This window comes from Sminthopsis crassicaudata, chromosome 1 (genome assembly GCF_048593235.1).
Source record: "Sminthopsis crassicaudata isolate SCR6 chromosome 1, ASM4859323v1, whole genome shotgun sequence".
NCBI classification, from domain to species: domain Eukaryota; kingdom Metazoa; phylum Chordata; class Mammalia; order Dasyuromorphia; family Dasyuridae; genus Sminthopsis; species Sminthopsis crassicaudata.
This window is the reverse complement of record NC_133617.1, coordinates 424,963,480-424,981,790: the sequence shown is the minus strand read 5'-3', so window position 1 is coordinate 424,981,790 and position 18,311 is coordinate 424,963,480. Positions and strand designations below refer to the sequence as shown.

Here is an 18,311-nt window from a genome sequence, read left to right as displayed (position 1 = left end):
GGAGGGATAAATACTTGGAAGGGATATGTTTCTGTCATAATATTTATGAGAAAGTCAGTGTATGTATATGTGTGTATGTGTGTATGTGTGTGTGTGTATATATATGTATATATTCCACAAATAATTACTGATTTTTTTATAAAAGAAAAAGGACCTATTTGTCAAAAAATATTTATAGCAATTCTTTTGTGGTGGCAAAGAATTGGAAGCTGAGGAATTGGCTATCAATTGGGGAATGTCTGAACAAGTTGTGATATATGACTATGATGGAGTACTGTTGTGCTATAAGAAATGACAAGGAGATGGTTTCAGAAAAACCTAGAAACACATGAACTGATGCAAAATGAATTGAGTGGGACCAGGAGAACATTATATACAATAATATCAATACTATATGATAAACAACTGTGAATGACTTAGTTATTCTGAGTAATACAATTATCTAAGACAATCCCAAAAGACTCAAGATAAAGAAAATGCTATTCTCCTCCAGAAAAAGACTAATGGTTTCTGAATACAGGCTGAGGCATACTATTTTTACATTTTTTTTGGTTCAAGTTTTCTTCCACAAATTGCAAATATGGAAATATGCTATAGATGACTGAACTTGTAAAAACTATATCACATTGCTTACTAGCTCAAGGAAAGGAGAGGATAAGGGAAGGGAGAAAAGGGAGAATTTTTAAAAAATAATAAAAAGTTATTTTATATGTAATTGAGGAAAGGAAAATTATTAAGAACAAATTATTGAGCATCTACAGTATGTAAATTAATTATGCTTGAATTCATTGGGAATATAAAAATGCACAAGACATGTACTATTGTGGGGCAGAACCAAGATGATGAAGAAAAGGCAACAATCCATTCTCCTGAGCTCTCCCCCAAACCTCTATACACCTGTCTGGCCAAAGTGAGTGATGTCCTTTTAGATAAGAAGGAGGGATAGGGTATGAAATTAGACTTTGAAGTAATTATGTTAAATATGCAATTAACAATTGAAATTTGTATGGGTTTTCACTACCTAATATTGATTAATCTATAGGAGGGAGAAAACAGGATTTGTGCCTGTCCCTCTATGTCAATGCATGTTCTTTGAAACCAGAGGCAAACTACCCACCTACTCACTCTCTACCCCATTCCTTTACAAAGAAAGAATTACCACTGTATATGAGGCAGTAGAAATCACCAGACAGAAGGCTCTAAACATCAAGATTCTACACCATGGGTTAAAATATTTCATCCTAGAAAAGAACAAGGTCACCCCCTTTGCTAGTTAGCTCTGACTAGCGTGCCGAGACTCTGAGATCCCCTTCACTGAGCCAGCGCTGGGCCAACTGCGTAGTTATGATCACGTTATTGCACCATCTGCTCAGGGGTGGTGCAGGGAGCCGTGTGTCCTCCTGCCTGGACACCGAGGAGGACACCACTCACTAATCAATCTGCTCCAAATTGCCTCATATGATTAGTGTGTAATGATTCAGGTAGGTCATGGCCACGGACATCCCTGTTATTAATACATGAGCAGCTGTAAATGTACATTGATCCTGTAAAAGATACAGGTTTATGGACTTAGCAGAATAGGTCTCTGTGAAGCATAAATGGCTGACACTTGGACGGGAAGATGATTCCGGAGTTGGCAATGACCTTCAGGAAAGGGTGTATCCTGAGGAAGCATCCTGGGGCTCCCTTCTTGGAAAGGATGCTGGTCCAGGATGCTGGATGAAACAAGGTTTACCCGACAACAGGGAAAACACTTGGCTCTCTCTCTCTGTTTCCTGAACTGAAATTTATTATATGTTTGCATTAGGAGCTCACAATTTAATTCAGTGATTATGAGACTAAATTAATCCACCTTCATAAAAGCAACCTGGATTTAGTTGATGAATATTGTTATTGTTCACCAGTAGTTCTCTACGTTGGTGCAATCACCAATCTGAAATACATACACACACACATATGTATTATGTATTGATGCACATATCCATGTAAAAATCCTGCATCTATTAAACACAGTGATATCTGGCCTCCTCCCTAAACTCCTAAGAAAACTACACTGTGCCCAAGTTTATAGACACAGAAAAAACTGTGCAAGGATATTAGACAATTTTCTATACAAACATACTCAGAGATCTCTAAAAGAGGCAATAACTCATCTGCTCTCTCTATACACCAAAGTTGCCTAGGATTGGCAAATCCTAAAAAAAAAATCTATTTTATATCTCCCAGGTTATCTAAATTCTAATATATTAACAGATGGCCTAGAAATCTGCACTTGGAGAGAGTTTTGTCTCTGGATGAATAGTTGCTCAGGGATAAAAATGCCTCTGTATGTCTCCTGAGTCTCACCAAAGAAAGTTAGGTTTTCTTTTGTCTCATAACCAATCTCCCTACCAGGTTTATTTGTATCTTGTGGCTTTCCAGCAGTCATTGTAGAGATTCACAAATACCTGAAAGGGAATTGGAACCTATGACATTTAGCAGAGCTACAAACAGTTCTAGTTATATTCTGAGTGAAATAACTGAGAAAAATACTGCCTTATTATTTAACTACATTTTCTTTGACTTATCATCCACTTTTGGAGCATTGGATATTTGGTATAAAACCCCCCAAAATAGGCAATAAAACAAATCTACAACCTATTTCTAGTAACCAGAACAATAATTCATGATTTCTAGGTAAATCTAACATTTTTCTCTCTTCATAATGCAAAATATATTCTGTCCCTAAGACAAACTATGTCCTCTCAGTTAAGGACTTAACCTCTCAGTGTCAAGGTTTTACCTTCCTCCCTTAACAACTTTGACCCAACTAGTTAATTAAACCATGGATTGTTCTCAACATTTGATTGCCTTGTCTCCAGCTCAAACAATCTTTCTGAGGCCTATTAGATCTAAACATGTCTCTCCCTTGCTGAAAAATCTTCAGGGATTCTCCATTACCTAAAGGAAAAAATATAAATTTCTCTGCCTGGCATTAAAGGGCACCCACAATCAGGCTCTTGACTCCTTTCTTAGTCTTATTCCATATTGCTTCCCTTCATGATCTACACTGTAGTCTAGAACCATTAACAATTCCTTAGATAGAACATTGCACATCCTATTTTTGTCTATTTGGACAAACCCTCCTCTATAGGAAATATACTTCATTTCACTAAGGCTATGTCATTACTAGCTACATTTCATGTAATCTGGGCAAATGACAGACAACTGGCCTGTCCTCAGTGTATTAGAAAAATCAATCTGCTGTGGCACATAGGATTGAAGGGGAAATTCCTGGAGACTAGAAACTGAGAAGAGAAGACAATGGCAGCAGTAAACAAAGAAAATAAAGTGTGAGATATATTGCAAAGAAATACATGATAGAACCTAGGGACTTATTGAACTTGAGAATTGGAGATGAAGAAAATGTTAGAACGTTCTGAGAACTTCCAAAACTGGATAGCTAGAAGCAGGGTTGTCCAGAAGAAGAGGAAAACAAAAAGGAGGAGGAGGAGGAAGAAGACATGTGTGTATACACACACATACATGTAAATGCTTTTTGTATTTGCAAAATGCTTTACATGTGCTATCTTCTTTGATTCTCACTACTCTGGAAAGTAGATGCTATTTTTATCCAAACTTTACAGAAAATGAAAATTGAGTCTTCAAGAGACTGAACAACTTTCCCAGAATCACACAGCTTATAAGTATCCAAGACAAGATTTAAACTCAGTTTTCTCTGACTTTAAATTCAACACACACTATATTACCTAGCTGCCTTTCCAAATAGGGAAGTTAGCAAAGAAAGTTAATTAACGTTGGACATTTTCAATTTTAAATGATGGTAAGATGTGTAAATATGGATCCCTTGCACAATGATAGAGAACTAGAGTTTAGGTGACAAGTATGGATTCAACAACACAGAGATGTTATTTGAGTAAATGAGAAAGAAATTATGTATGGCAAGACAACCTTGGATGAAAACCAATGAAAGTGAATTTGAAAGATAGAATAAGGCAATTTTCCTTTAGATAGATAATGTAGTTCAATGGATAAAGCACTAGATTTATGTGGGAAGAAAACCTGGGTTCAAATCTCTTCTCTAATATTTTCTAGTTATGTGAAAAAGAATAAATCATTTAACTCTTTTGATTCTTATGTAAAAATATGTTGAATTAAATCTGTGCTATCTAATTGAGAAAAGACCCTGATGGTTATGAAGGATTAAAGGTAAAAAAGGAGAAGACAGAGGATGAGGTCTCATGGAAACAATGAACATGAACTAGGGCAGACTGTAAGATAAAATGGAGGATAGAAGGGCCTATTATTAGGGTTTATGCCATTAGGGTCACAAAGAGTCCAATATGACTGGATGCAACAACAATATAATTCAATATTGAATGAATGAAAGTCAAAATATTATTTATTTTATTTTATTATTTATTATTATTATTATTATATTATTTATTATAGTTGTTGTTTTCTCCTAATGATTTTCTTTCTAATCTGAGGACTCCTGTAGGAAACAAGAGGTATATACGTCTCCAGAATCTCAATCTCAACAAATGCTCTAAACTTCCTCCAGTTTCCTCTTAAAAATTCAGAGTATAGCAAAAATACTGTAAGGATGAAAATTTTGAAACCTTAGAAACTCTTCTCTACATAATGACCAACTAATCACCAGAGAAAAAGTAATTAAGAATACTGTAAACCTCATGATATAAAACTGATAATTTAAATATGCAGAATGAGACATGTTTTTGGATATGACCAATGTAAGAATTGGTTTTGCTTGTCTATGTCTATTTGTTTTAACAGTCTGATTTCCACTTTTTCCTTCCTCCAAGTGAGGGAGGAGGTAAAAAAAGAAATATTTATTACTAATTAATGTATTAAGAAAAAACAAAATTCAGAGAAGAAAATCAGAACAATTGTATATCCTCCTAACATATCAAATCAATTTTGCATGGACCTATTATCTGAGCCTACTATGTTGATCCTTTTTGTCTATTTCATGTCAAAAACCATATATCCTGGCAAAGGGAATGAATGGAAAGATACCTAAGGATAAGAGGTATGGAATGGAAATAAATCAATCCTTGCTAAAGGAGAAATCAAACCTTAATCTCAGAACAAGCCACTGCCTCTTTTTGTCTGAAAACCTCAATGCAGTCATCTTTCCAGGATGCAACCAGTTTCCAAATGAAATTTTATTGCTCTTATAAGATTTCATTTTAAATAAGGGAAAAGGACAAACTACTTCATAATCAGTGGTGTTCTACATGAGTATATCATGTCATGGGTGAAGAGGGCACAGCGCCCGGCCATATGGGCTACTTAGGAGCCAGCTCATCTGCCTGCCTGGTTACCAAGCGACACCCTGGACTTCAATCTTTGTTCTGGGGGAAAAATGACCCCTTGGCCCTGGAAGTTGATTGATATTCATTGTTCCAGTTAGGTTATGATCACAAGGGAAAATAATGACACCAATTATGCACACAGAGATTTGGCGGCAGCCCGAACCTTTCCAAATGAGAGTTTTTCTTTTCTTTCTTTTTTGAAAAAAAAAATACTACCAGAAATCCATGCGCTTGTCTGTGGGAGCAAATTAATATTTTCTTCCTTAGACTGCAGTTGTAGATACGGAAATATCATATCCATAGACAAATTAACATGAGCTCTCTTACAATGTTTCACTAATTATCTCAGGGACCAAGGACTCCCCTAGGTTAGAAATTTCAGACTCAATCCAAGATTGAAACTAGAATTTCCTTCAGAGAAGCAGTAATTTGTATTACATTAGGAAGGGTGGCAATACAAAAATAAATAAATAAATAAATGACTATAACACCATACAGAGAGAAAAACTAGCCCTGGTACCCTCTTTCCTCCTCTTCTTCCTTTTTCTTTATCATCATGCAACAGCTTTAGGAGAGAGACCCCAGTCGGAACAGAGAATGCTAAAAGTACCTACATGTTCAATACCACCAAACTGATCCAAGCAGGTCTCATGACAAACAACCCCCTCCTTTCCACCCACAGAGTCAAGCTGCTTTCAGGGAATGCTAGAATGTGAACTTCAAAGGCTTTAAGGATTGATGTGGCACATAGGGAATTAGACATGAAATTCCCTTTATTAAGAGGAACAAAAGCAGTGTCCCTAATCTCCTGTGTGATACAAGCTTTGGATGATCAGGGTTGCACTCAGTCATACTGATGTATCTAACAGCTAATGCATGCTCTTTTTTTTTTTCTTCTCTCAATTCACATATGCAAATTCTGTAGCAAATATATGAGTCAAGCCCAAACACTGAGGGGCAAAATGAATTCTTTTTTGATCAGAAATGATTGCGTTACAAATTCCCACAGCCTTCACTTTTAGAGGAGTTCTATTATAACATGGAATGATATTTAAGATATCAAATCAGACTCCAGTTTCAAAAGTGGACTATGGTTAGTAGTTCCAAAATAAAACTAAAATTATGTCTTAAAACATTCTAACCTAATACTTCTAAAAATTTCATGTTTATGGTTAAATCATTCTAGATTTATTTTAAGGGCCTTGGAAAAGCTGGGTGAGAGAAGAGGATGTCTCTTTTCTCCTGCTTTGATATAACTGGGTTCCTAAGTAGGTCCTAGTGTCAAGGCCAATTTGTGATTCTGCAGCCACAGATACAGTTCTTATACACAAAGCACTCAAGAAGCATCGTTCTGTTTGATGGAGTACCAGGGCTAAGTTCAGGAAGAAGTGTATTCCAACCCTCCTTTTGACCCTTATTTGTACTGTGAATCTGGACAAATTATTGAATATCAATTTTCCCATTTGCAAAATGAAAAAGATCACATTTCTGATACCTAATTAATAGGTAGGGTTTTGAAAGACTTATAGGAGATATTGTATATAAAGCACAGTAAAAAAGTCAATCACTATTATATCTGAGTGTATTCAGAATTCCTGTTAATAAAAATAACCTCGTCTACCAGCAAGTAATGAATGAAGGAATTTAAAAAGATAAAAAATTAGCTTTCTTCTTAAAAAAAAAAAAAAAGAAAAAGAAAAGAAAAGTACCTGTGTGGGTGGCATTGAGAAAGGAAGAAAGTGTTTAGGAACTAAACACATACAAATAATGAGATGTTGAAAATATCTCTCTGTATCCAAAGGGATGAAACTCTTTTTGCAAAAATCTCTATGCAGGAGTCACATTTACCAGCTTAAAAAGAACAAAATGAATTGCTCCTTCATGGCTCTGAGAAAAAAAAATGTTCTTGCAAACTAATCTGCATCCGATGGTATTTCTTTACACTTTGTGAGGTCATCTGAGTGGGAAGGCAATCTCCCCCAAGGTGACACAATCTAAGAGTAGGAAATGAAAATAACAAAGAAAATGTATTTTATTTTAACCTGTGACCAGTAATGGAAAGGCTAATTCATTAAAGATACCAATCTTACACAGTACCTCTTATTAGCAATCATTTTAGCAAGTATACCTTCTACTATTTATGTCTGCAGCTAAGGCAATACCACACACAAAAAAAGTGGAGTCCAGCTTTCCCAGGAATCTCATGACTAAAAAAAACAACTTTTTATACAGGTGAACATCAAAATAGAAATGTGTGTGTGTTTATAAATACATACACACCATATCTCAAAAGTATTAGTGTAGTTCTAAGACATTTAAATTTTATCTACACATATATACACACATATGTAGTCATGTACATACATGTACGGACATACATATGTGTGGGCATATATGTGCATATTTACACAAATACACATACACATTTTTTAAAGGCACACTTACTGAATGCTGACTTCGGTCAAGAAAGCTGTAAGTATTGTAAGTATCACTTGCATGAGTTTTCTGTGCAGTTTCCTAGGAGAGAAAGCAGGAAAATATCTTTAGAATTAAGAAACTTTCAAAGACTTTAAAAAATTTAGTCACTTTTTTGAATTTCAGAATCTGAATTCTGTTTTCTTTCTTCTGGAGACAAGGAAAACTTCATGAAACCAACAGTAGTTTTGCCATTGACGCTAATGATCCAATCATACTGTTCCCTGGACATATTACATCTAAAGTGTCATATTCATACTTTAGCAGGAAAATTAAAAAGAGGTAATGTCAAAATAGAATGCAATCAAAAATCAGTATTTATAATCTTGGAAGGGTCTGGTATCCATCATATGAGGCATAAATGTTGAAAGAGGTTAAGATGCTTAATATGGGGAAAGGTAAAATTGTTATCTTCAAATATTTCAGCATCTTGTCATAAGAAAGAAAAATTAGATTTATTCTGGGGAACTAGGTCTAAAGAATCCAAATGAATACAAGTTAGAGGGAGGCTAAATGGTTTCTAATTCTTCTTCCAATCATATGAGTATAGAGTTCTGTAATCTCTAAATCACAAAATTTGAGAGTTGGAAGGGACCTCAAAGGTCATCCAATACAGTATCTGTAGAGACATTTCTCACTCTGAAATAAGTTGGAACATCACAAATACTGACTTATGGTACTTTTTGAGATAAACCAATCCATTTTGGATAGCTTTCATTAATAGGGGGAAAAATATGTTCCTGCCATGAAGTTAAAATCTGTTTTTCTATAACTTCTACCTGACATTTTTGGTTCTATCAAAGAAATCATATCTAATCTCTTATATGTGACAGATCTTCAAATATTTGAAAGCAGCTACCATACCCCCCTTTTCTTCTTCAAATTAAGAAATCCTTGTTTATTCAACTATTTTCAAATATATATTTTTAAAAATACTTTCATCATCCTTATTAACTCCCTTGGATGCCCCCCAGTTTGTCAATGTCCTTTTAAAAGCTTGGACACCCATTAGCCAATCTATCGTCATACTATAATTTGCCATTTAGAATTTCACATAATATTACATGTATAGTCTGACCAGGGAAGAACACAGCAGGACTAATCTTGGCATTTTGCCTTTATAAATTTAGCCTAAGATGCCATCAGTTTTTTAGCTATTATGTCATACAAATTACTCCTATTAAGTTCCTAGTTCACTTAAAAAAAAATGCAGTGCACTTTGCCCTTGCTTAGATAGTGTCTGCTCACCATCCTTTACTTGGATATATATATATATATATATATATATATATATATATATATATATATATATATATATATATATATGCAAGACTTTTAAAGTTGCTTCTTTTTGTAACAAATACTAAATACCCAAATGGATCTGTGATCTCATCCCATTTGTACATTTCTGCTGATGTCACAGATCACCGCCCATCCAAGCTGCCCATCCTGAGTTCCTCTTGTCCATGTTCTCCCAAGATTTCCAGAGGCCTTCCCATATACTAGGGACCTTCCTTATTTTCTCCTGACACCATAAGGATACAATGAAGTACATTGGGCTGCCCACCTGCCATTACCCTTTGTTCTGCCATATGACTAGTCTATTTTTCTTCCTATCAAATATTTTTCGACTCACTTTATTCTATTTTTTAAAACTTTTTTTTTACTTTCAGAACATATACCTAGTTTTCAACATTCACCCCTGTAAATTTCAATTTTTTTTCTTCCTCTCCTCCCACCACATCCCCTAGATGGTATGTAATCCAATATATGTTAAACATGCACTTCTTCTATACATATCAAGTATTTCTTTATGATATAGCTTACTCTTCCTACTTCCTTATTGGTTGTATGTTGCAGCCTGCTCACATCCATCTGTGGTTTCCTATGACCCTATCTGTTCATTCATTTTCAATTTTTATAGATTGCTGTGCTCAACTATATCACCACACTATCATGGATGGTATTAAAAAGGGGAGACTTTGTTTTCAGAGTCATTGTAGAAGCAAGAAATACAATAGCAATAAAAGAAATATAATCAAAAGCAAATTGTGCATACTTGTTGACTTCATTTTCAGATCAAACTGGAGAGCAACTGTTCTAGTGAGTCAAAGCTGTTGGGCCCTAGGATTGAAGAAGGCTGTCACCTCCCATGGGGAAAATTACTAGGAAACCTACTGTACTTCTACTGTGACTGTAGTTCCCAACCAATAAGCTAGAATCTTGAAACAGTATGTGGTAGGGACTTTAGTGATTATATTTCTTTTTTCAATGATTTGTTGGTAATAATATTGGGAAAGGACATTCCTTCTCACATATGTAATAAAGAATTTGGGGAAAAGAAAAAAATAATCTACCAATAAGCATTTTTATGAAGAAGTTATTATGGGTTTGGTAGGAACTGGAAATACAAAAATAAAATAAAAGCCTTTCTCTTAAAGAAAAACTATTCTAACTGGCATGCAAAAATGTATATGTAAGAATACAGTGAATTAATATAAAATAAACAATGCAAAATATCATAGGAAGGTAAGATAGTTGATTGTTGAGAGGTATAGAAGTGACCAGGGAAAACTTCATGTAGAAGATGGTCTTTTGCTAAGAACTGAAGGGAAAGGGGATTCTATGGTTTGGTAACAAGGAGGGAAGGCAGGAGGAAGCCATTTATGTGACATACATAAAGGCTAGTTTCTCTCAAGTGGATTGCAATATGGGGAATAATATAGACAGATAGTAGAAAAGTAGGTCAGGCATAAGTTATAAAAGGTTTTAAAAGTCAAAGATTATTTATACTTTATTCTAAAAGCAATAGGAAGCCAACAAAGTTTACTGAGTAGGAAATTCACAATCAGATCTACACTGGAAGAAAATCCCTCTGGCAGTTATGTATGTACTCCAGAATCTCTCATTAGTGGCACAAGTCAGTCAAAGGATCATCCTGAGGATAATGAAAGTATTGCTATATTGCTTAAAAGTTTGAAAAGGGCATTTTCAAACATTAACACATCTGACCCTCACAACACTCCTTGAAGGTAAGACATATGACATTATACTCATTTTCAGAACAGGAAATAGAAACTCAGAGAAGTTAATTGATTTGCTGCTGGTTACATGCTGGAAGTGATAGAAATGGGATTTGAAACCAGATTTTTTCTGAATCTATGTCTAGTCTCCTTCTACCACATAATACCACATGTTTATCTGGCATGAATTAATCTAGATTATAGTTTCCATCTCAATTTCTTATCTACTCATTCTATAATATGTCCTGATGGCAGCTTTTCTTTTGCTGGCCACTGTCTAGGAGAAAAGATTTATGCACAGAAAAAAATCAGACTAGTATAAAGTTCTATACCATCTTCTTTCTTTGAATGCAAATAGTATTAAAGAGAAATTCATTTGAAAAATTAATGCAAAATAAGTGTTCTTTTTCTATAACTATAATTTGTTAAAAAAAACTTTTGTGAATCAACACTGTATTAATGATGGAATTTTTAAAAAACACAAAATGAATGGGTTATACATTTTCATATGTATAATTGATATCAATTAACAAATAATCATCTGTTTGCCTTGGTTTACACATTTATGATGGAAATGGAAAGTCAATGAGAAACTTATTTTTTCTACCCTTAATTAATTTTGCTCTAATACTATTGGTATGATCATGAACAGCCATATCCTCTCTCTAATTCTGTTTTCTTATATGTAAAATGACAAAATATTGCTTGAATTACCTACAAGTATTTTGAGAAAAGTACTCTATAAATTCCAAATTATGATATCAGAACTCACTGTTTTGTTCAATTTTCTTTGGCATCCCTCACATAATTAAACCAAGTGGTGAGTGCACAGTAAATCTAAGTGTCTTGACAAATGAAGGAGCATTTGATGGGTACAAGGACAGCAACTTTAGGTAAAAGGAAACCTATGGAATGTATCAGTTTCATATGTTGAAAACAGAGGAAGATTTTGGGGTCAGAGGATCTGGTTTTAGTGCCCTATAACTGAGTAGTTATGTGTACTTTAGGAAAGCTTCCTCCAATTTCCAGCCAATCCTATGTAGGAGGAAATAGAATTCCTGATGGTTAGACCAAATGACAGACAACAAGCTCTGACAAACTCTACTAATACAAGTATACATAATAAATCTTTATTAATCACCTACTATGTGTATAATGTCAGGAATACGAAGATAAAAATAAGGAACTTGGTCTTTAAGGCAGTATTTGGGAAACACAAACATAAAAATGATACAAAGTGACTGGAAAAGAGCATATGTTAACCATTATAGGAATAGAAAAAGAAGGAAGGCTTCTGAGAACTTTCAGCAAGATGAAAAGGTTTTGACTAAATGTTCTTTATCAGTCATTGTGTCTAACAATCACTTTAAAAGGAATGTATTATTATTATCTCAATTTCATAAATGAGGAATCTGAGGCAAACATAAGGTCACAGAACTAGGATGTGTCTGAGGTTGAGTGTGAGTTCAAATCTTCTCAACTTTAAGCTCAGCACACCATCTTAACTGCCTCAATACCAGTACTATGCTAAGTGCTAGGGACATAAAGGAGGACATCATTTTGCTGATTGGCTATTTGAGGATCCCATCTTTAAGTTGAGAGAGGCTTAACTGGAGATTGGTTTACTAAAAGATGAATACCCAAAAATCATTCATATCAAAGGACTGCAGTCTGGTAAAACCATAGATTCTTGAATATTGAACAATGGGAATACATACATACCCACATATGTATATATGCATACAATAGATAGATATTTTTATACACTGTATTCCAACTACCTTCAATAATGAGACTTTTAGTAAATTAAAATGAATTAAAAGTGCTGGGAGGAAAAAGAAATCCCTAGATCAACCTCAGCATAGACAATACTCAGAAGTGGAGATGTGTGGAATGACATCCTCTTGGCTGTTGTCATTTAGGTTGATGGGCAGTTGGTAGGAGCCAAGCTAGTATTGAATTATTCATCACCTTAAGCTCAGAGACATTCCATTCTGAACCAAATGGATTTCCTGTGTGTATCTGTCATTTCTATATGCAACCTATTGTGAATAGTCTGGCTTTCTCTTTATAGATGTGATGATGTCAAACCTTCCTCTGTGTTCTGAAAACAGTATATTGGGCATTTTCAGGTTCAAGAAAAAGACTCTAAATGCAGATGCTTACCTACAATGAATTTTCCCCATTATCCTAATTTATATGTTGCTTGTGTTTTGTCCGTTTTTAGTACTACTAGTACAATTGGGTGTGATTATATTACACAACATGACCTCTTCCTTTCCATTCTTTATTTTAATCAAACAATCTTGCTTCATTCAGAAGTTGAACCTTCTCTACATAAACTCTCCAAATAGGTAGGAGTTCATAAGATGGATATCAATAATGGGGAGTATAAAAGCTATAAATCTATGAGCCATTTTGGAAATTCTCAGTTAAGCCTTTAGGTTACTGAATATCATGCATAAGTCAGTCAGTTAGGGGAGGAGGAAGAGCTGAAGGTTTAGGAGAGTCTGCATATGAATACCTAGATTAACTCCCTATCTTTTTTTTTTTTTTTTTTTTTTTTTTTTTCATCTGAGCTGAAGAGATATGAACTTAGAGTTTATATTTTGGCTACTTGGGCAAGGCATCTGACTTTATGTTTTCTTACCTTTCAGATGACAAGGTTGGATTAACTAACCCTGAACATTCTTTCTGGTTCAAGATATGTGATTTTACTACATAGATAAGCATAAAGACCATTATATTAATGCATAATATGGGGAAAAAGTCAGCTGGGCTGGAATTTGGAAAAATCTGGGTTTGAGTTTAGGCCTATAAAATTATACTGTTGCTGGTATTAAGTTGTTTTTCAGGCTTGTCCAATTTTTCTTGACCCCTTTTGAGATTTTCTTTGCAAAGATAAAGAAATAGTTTGCCATTTCCTTCTTCAGTTCATTTGACAATGAGGAAACAGAGACAAAAAGGGTGACTTATCCAGTTTCACACAGCTAGTAAATATCTAAGGATAGATTTGAACTCAGGAAGTACTTTGCTGACTACAGGCCAAATTCTCTATCCGATGTGCCTCTTAGTTTCACTACAGAATTATAGTAGCATATAAATATTGCCAGAAAGGATTTTGCAATTCATGTGATATAATTTTGCCACTTTATAGATGAAAAAGCTCAGGATGAGAAAGTATGTGGCTTACCCTAGTTAATAAAAGTTAAAAAACAATATGAAAAAACAAAAACAAAAAACAAAAAGTAATTCCAACCTAATTTTTCTGTTTCTAAATTTGGTGTTATTTTCCTTACATTTACTAGCTGCATGACCCTAAGCAAACTCCTTAAATTTCCTGAATTTCAGTTTCCTCATCTGTAAAATGGGCATAATAATATTCATGCTATTTTCCTCAAAGAAGTCTTAAGAGGAAAGTTCCCCATTAATGATCAAATCCTGTCAAGGAGTTATTATTAACATTATTGATAACAAATAATTTCTTATATCAATACACCAAATGAAAGACTTAAATTAAAGTAGCATAGGATTAAAAAAATACTAAGCTGACTCTTAGAGGCCTGGGAAAGTACTGATATTTTTAAAACTTTAAGAGAGACTTTAAGATTACTAGTGAGAAGTCAATAGGGAAACTTGAGTACCCTTTAGGCCTTGGAGAACTGAGCTCAGGAATATTCCAACTTAATTAATACTATAGTTGAAGAGTTCTATTAAGGAAAAAAGTTTACAGTGAATGAGAATAAAGGGATTAATGACACAGATGAATGTGTTATTCCAGAATTCACTATTGTGTCCTTTGATCCTTGCCTAGACAGATGCATAAGGTACTGTCTTAAAATTATTTCTGATACAAGCCTAGATAAGTGAGGATATAGAAGGAGAGCTCCTCACAATTGTCACTGAGTTCAAGTCATCAGACCAGAAAAACAGAAAACGTTTAACAAATGTTTCTTAACTTGATATCCTATACTATTGAAAGAAATTTCAAATATGATTTTCATCAAAATTTTTTAAGCAGAGAAATGGAAGTGTGGTATTGATATAAAGGAAAGAAGTTGTATTCTTTAGAGTATAAGCAAGTAAACTTAATTTCAATGTCAAATTTCAAGCACATTTTATTAATTTTGTGGGAAGTACAAATGTGAAACTAAAAGAGGTAGCCAATAAGAAGAGGCATGACTTTATTAAGAATATACCATGCCAGAAAACCCTTCTTTCTTTTTCAATGGGTTGGCCTGATTAGAAAGTCAAAGGAATATTATATGCATAGGAGACACCTGAACTGCAGGAAAGCATTTGTCAAAGTATGTCACGTTATCTTTGTATACCAGAGGGCAAAAAATAGATGGAAAATAATAGGTGAACTTCGAATTGATTCAATGACCAGACCCAGAGAGCACTGATTAATGAACCAATGTCAACCTGGAAGGAGAACCTCAATGAATTGCCCTAACAATCTACCCTGGATCTTTTTATGTGCATGAGTGTGCACATATACATGCATATCTGCACATATATATGCACACCACATAGGACTTTATGTATGCATACATATGTACATGAGTGTGGGTATATGTATGTATGTGTGTGTGCATAGCACCTAAATGGCACAGTGGATAGAGCACTGAACTTGGAATCAGGAAAATTCAGTTTCATCAGGTTAAATTGGACTCAGCCACTTACTAGATATATGACCCTGGGCAAGTCACTTAATCCTATTTTTCTCAATTTCCTCAACTGTAAAATTAACTGGAGAAAAAAAAATGGCAAACCACTCAGGTATCTTTGTCAAAGAAATACCAAATGGTGTCATGAAGATTCAGACATGACTGGAAAATGACTGAAGAAATACATAAATACACACATATATTCAATGACTTGAATGAAGGTATATCTGACAAGGCTATCAAATTTGTGGATGACAGAGTTGAAAGAAATAGCTAACACTTTGGATTCTGATTCAGTCATCTGGTATGATTTGACAGGCTAAAAATTACCAGGGATAAAGACACATATATGAGTTCAAAGGAATCAAGACGATAAGTAACAAGATGGAGAAGACATGCATAGATAAGAATGTGAGTGAAAAAGACCCAAAGATTTTGGTACATTATGGACTCAGTATGAATCAACACCATGCCATGGTACAGTAAGTTGAATTAATAGAGGCAGAATATTGAAATGATCATGGCGAAAATCTGCCACGCTCTGCTTTGGTAACATCATATCTGGAATATTGTGTTTAGTTTGAGACACCTCATTTTAGGAAAGACTGAAAATGACTTGAAGAAAGGAAACAAAGGGAGTGAGAGAGGCTTGAAACCATAGCATGTAAGTACTGAGTCTTCATGACACCATTTGGTATTTTGCTAACAAAGATACTGGAGTTTTTTGTTATTTTTTTCCTCCAGTTATTTTACAGTTAAGGAAATTGAAGAAAACAGGATTAACAAGTAAAGGTTAATCTGAAAATTATGGTGAGTTGTTATTCCTTCATTCTCCAAGAGGACCATGATATCAAGGAGGAGATGCTATGACATGCAAGCAAATTGGATTTAAAGTGAGGGAGGGCTGGGCAAGGTCACCTGCCTCACTCTCTCCTCTAGAACCATATGGGTCTAGTGCCAGATGTAGATCAGGATGACTGGAGATGGCTATGGAGATGGGATAGACATGATAGCTTTAAGTATCTAAAGGTCCATATGGTGGAATAGGGTCATGCATCCCTTTGGGTACCATGGATCCCTTTCATAGTTTAGACATCTCAGAATGACTGTTTCAAATAACTGATGGAAAAGCTAAATTTCAGCTAGAAGGAAGTAAAAATAAAGATAAAGTTATTTCCCCATCAAAGTTATGAAATCTATTTAAAGACATTTCCTTCTATTCCCATTACCCATAGATATCAGTTTAAGAATCCCTGCACTGGAAAAAAAAATTTAAACATGTTTTATTTGCCCAGAAGGCAGAGCAAGTTAGAACTGGCACAAGTTTGTTGTTGAGTCATTTCAGACATGTTCAACAAATGAGGAACTGAGGCAAACAGAATTAAATGACTTGCTCAGAGTAACACAGCTAGTATCTGCAGCTACACTTGAAATAAGGAGGATATTTGTTTTGGTCTAGTTCTGAATTCCTTTCCCAAATCTGAGACTCTAGAATTAGATGACAACTTTCTTCAACCAAGTACCCTAATTAAGTGATGAAGTCTATCAGTTCCAGGAGCAATGGACCATCTCCTATCTTGGTTTTCCCACTGCTTTTCAGACTATCACACCCCAAGAAGACTGTGCTAATAGAATATTTAGATATGCAACTAAGGCCTCAAAAATATTATCAGTGGTAAGCTGGGCATCTCCTTTCTATGCTTTATTATGGTTCCATGTAAAAGGACATGTTCTGCTCTCTCACAGTGGGTAATTTCCATAAAAGGGGTCTAGAAGACAAATCTGCAAGGCACATAGCCAAGCTTCTAAGGAGCATCAAATGACAATGCTGTTGATTAATAAATAATTTTTTTTTCCTACTTGCAAGTGCTCATTTGTTTCTGGGCTTTAAAAAAAGGATATCTGGGTAACAATGCTGATGTGCACTGAGCTCTGTTTGGTCTGGAGTAAGTGATGTTGTTTAATAGGAATTTGCTTGCATAAGAAGTAAAGGAAAACCTTCCAAGAGAGAGCAAGATGACTCAGTATTGGAATGGTATAATTTATCTGATGAAGCATAACTGGAGCTTTTGATTCTAAGCAGCAATCCTGAGTCAAGCAGTAGCTCTAATCTCATCACATGAATTAACTTTCAGACATAATCGGGCTGATTTGTTGTTCTTGTAGTTGAATTGTGATTGTACTCTAAAATGTCATTTTGTACTACATAACTTTGAAAAACAAAGTACAATGAATCACATGCAAAAGTTTGCTTACTTTGTATTACATATATAAGACATGTATGGATCAAGCCTGACCTTGTTATCATTTGAAGTCTTGTTTTTAGTGCTTATCAGAGCATCTCTTGGTTCCTATGGTTTTGGTTTTCCCTGAGGAAAAAGTTAGCTGGATGCTTTTATATGGATGGTCCACATTTCCTTTTGTTCATTGGAATCAAGCATTCAAGAATAAAATCAAACAAAAAAATCAACTACTTTATAACAGCTTGAACAATTAACTTTGGTCAAGATGTAGTGTAGTTTAATGGATAGAGTGCTTGACCCAAAGTTGAAAAATTCTCTGATCAAATCCTGTCTCATCCACTTACTTACTAGCTCTCTGAACCTGGACAAAGCACTGGGTCCTCTGAGCCTCAGCCTCTTCATCTGCATAATGGGGATAATAAAAGATCTATCTCAGAGGCTTATTGTGAAGATTAAATTATATCATACATACAGATCAGTACATCAATGCCAGCTATTATTATTATAAGAAGTTGGTTACTATCCATTCCATATAACTCATCATTCTACTAATCAGACCAT

At 34.7% G+C, this 18,311-nt stretch overlaps 1 protein-coding gene across 25 annotated transcripts in view; it reads right to left on the bottom strand.

The window, feature by feature from the left end:
- The window catches only part of RBFOX1 (RNA binding fox-1 homolog 1), a 2,692,248-nt gene that overhangs the window by 1,345,271 nt on the left and 1,328,666 nt on the right, over positions 1 to 18,311 (bottom strand). For all 25 annotated transcript variants that reach the window (XM_074280462.1, XM_074280471.1, XM_074280466.1 and 22 more), the window contains one exon: positions 7,785 to 7,856. In XM_074280462.1, coding sequence (XP_074136563.1) covers positions 7,785 to 7,856 — 72 coding nt within the window. The remainder of the gene's footprint in view (positions 1 to 7,784; positions 7,857 to 18,311) is intronic.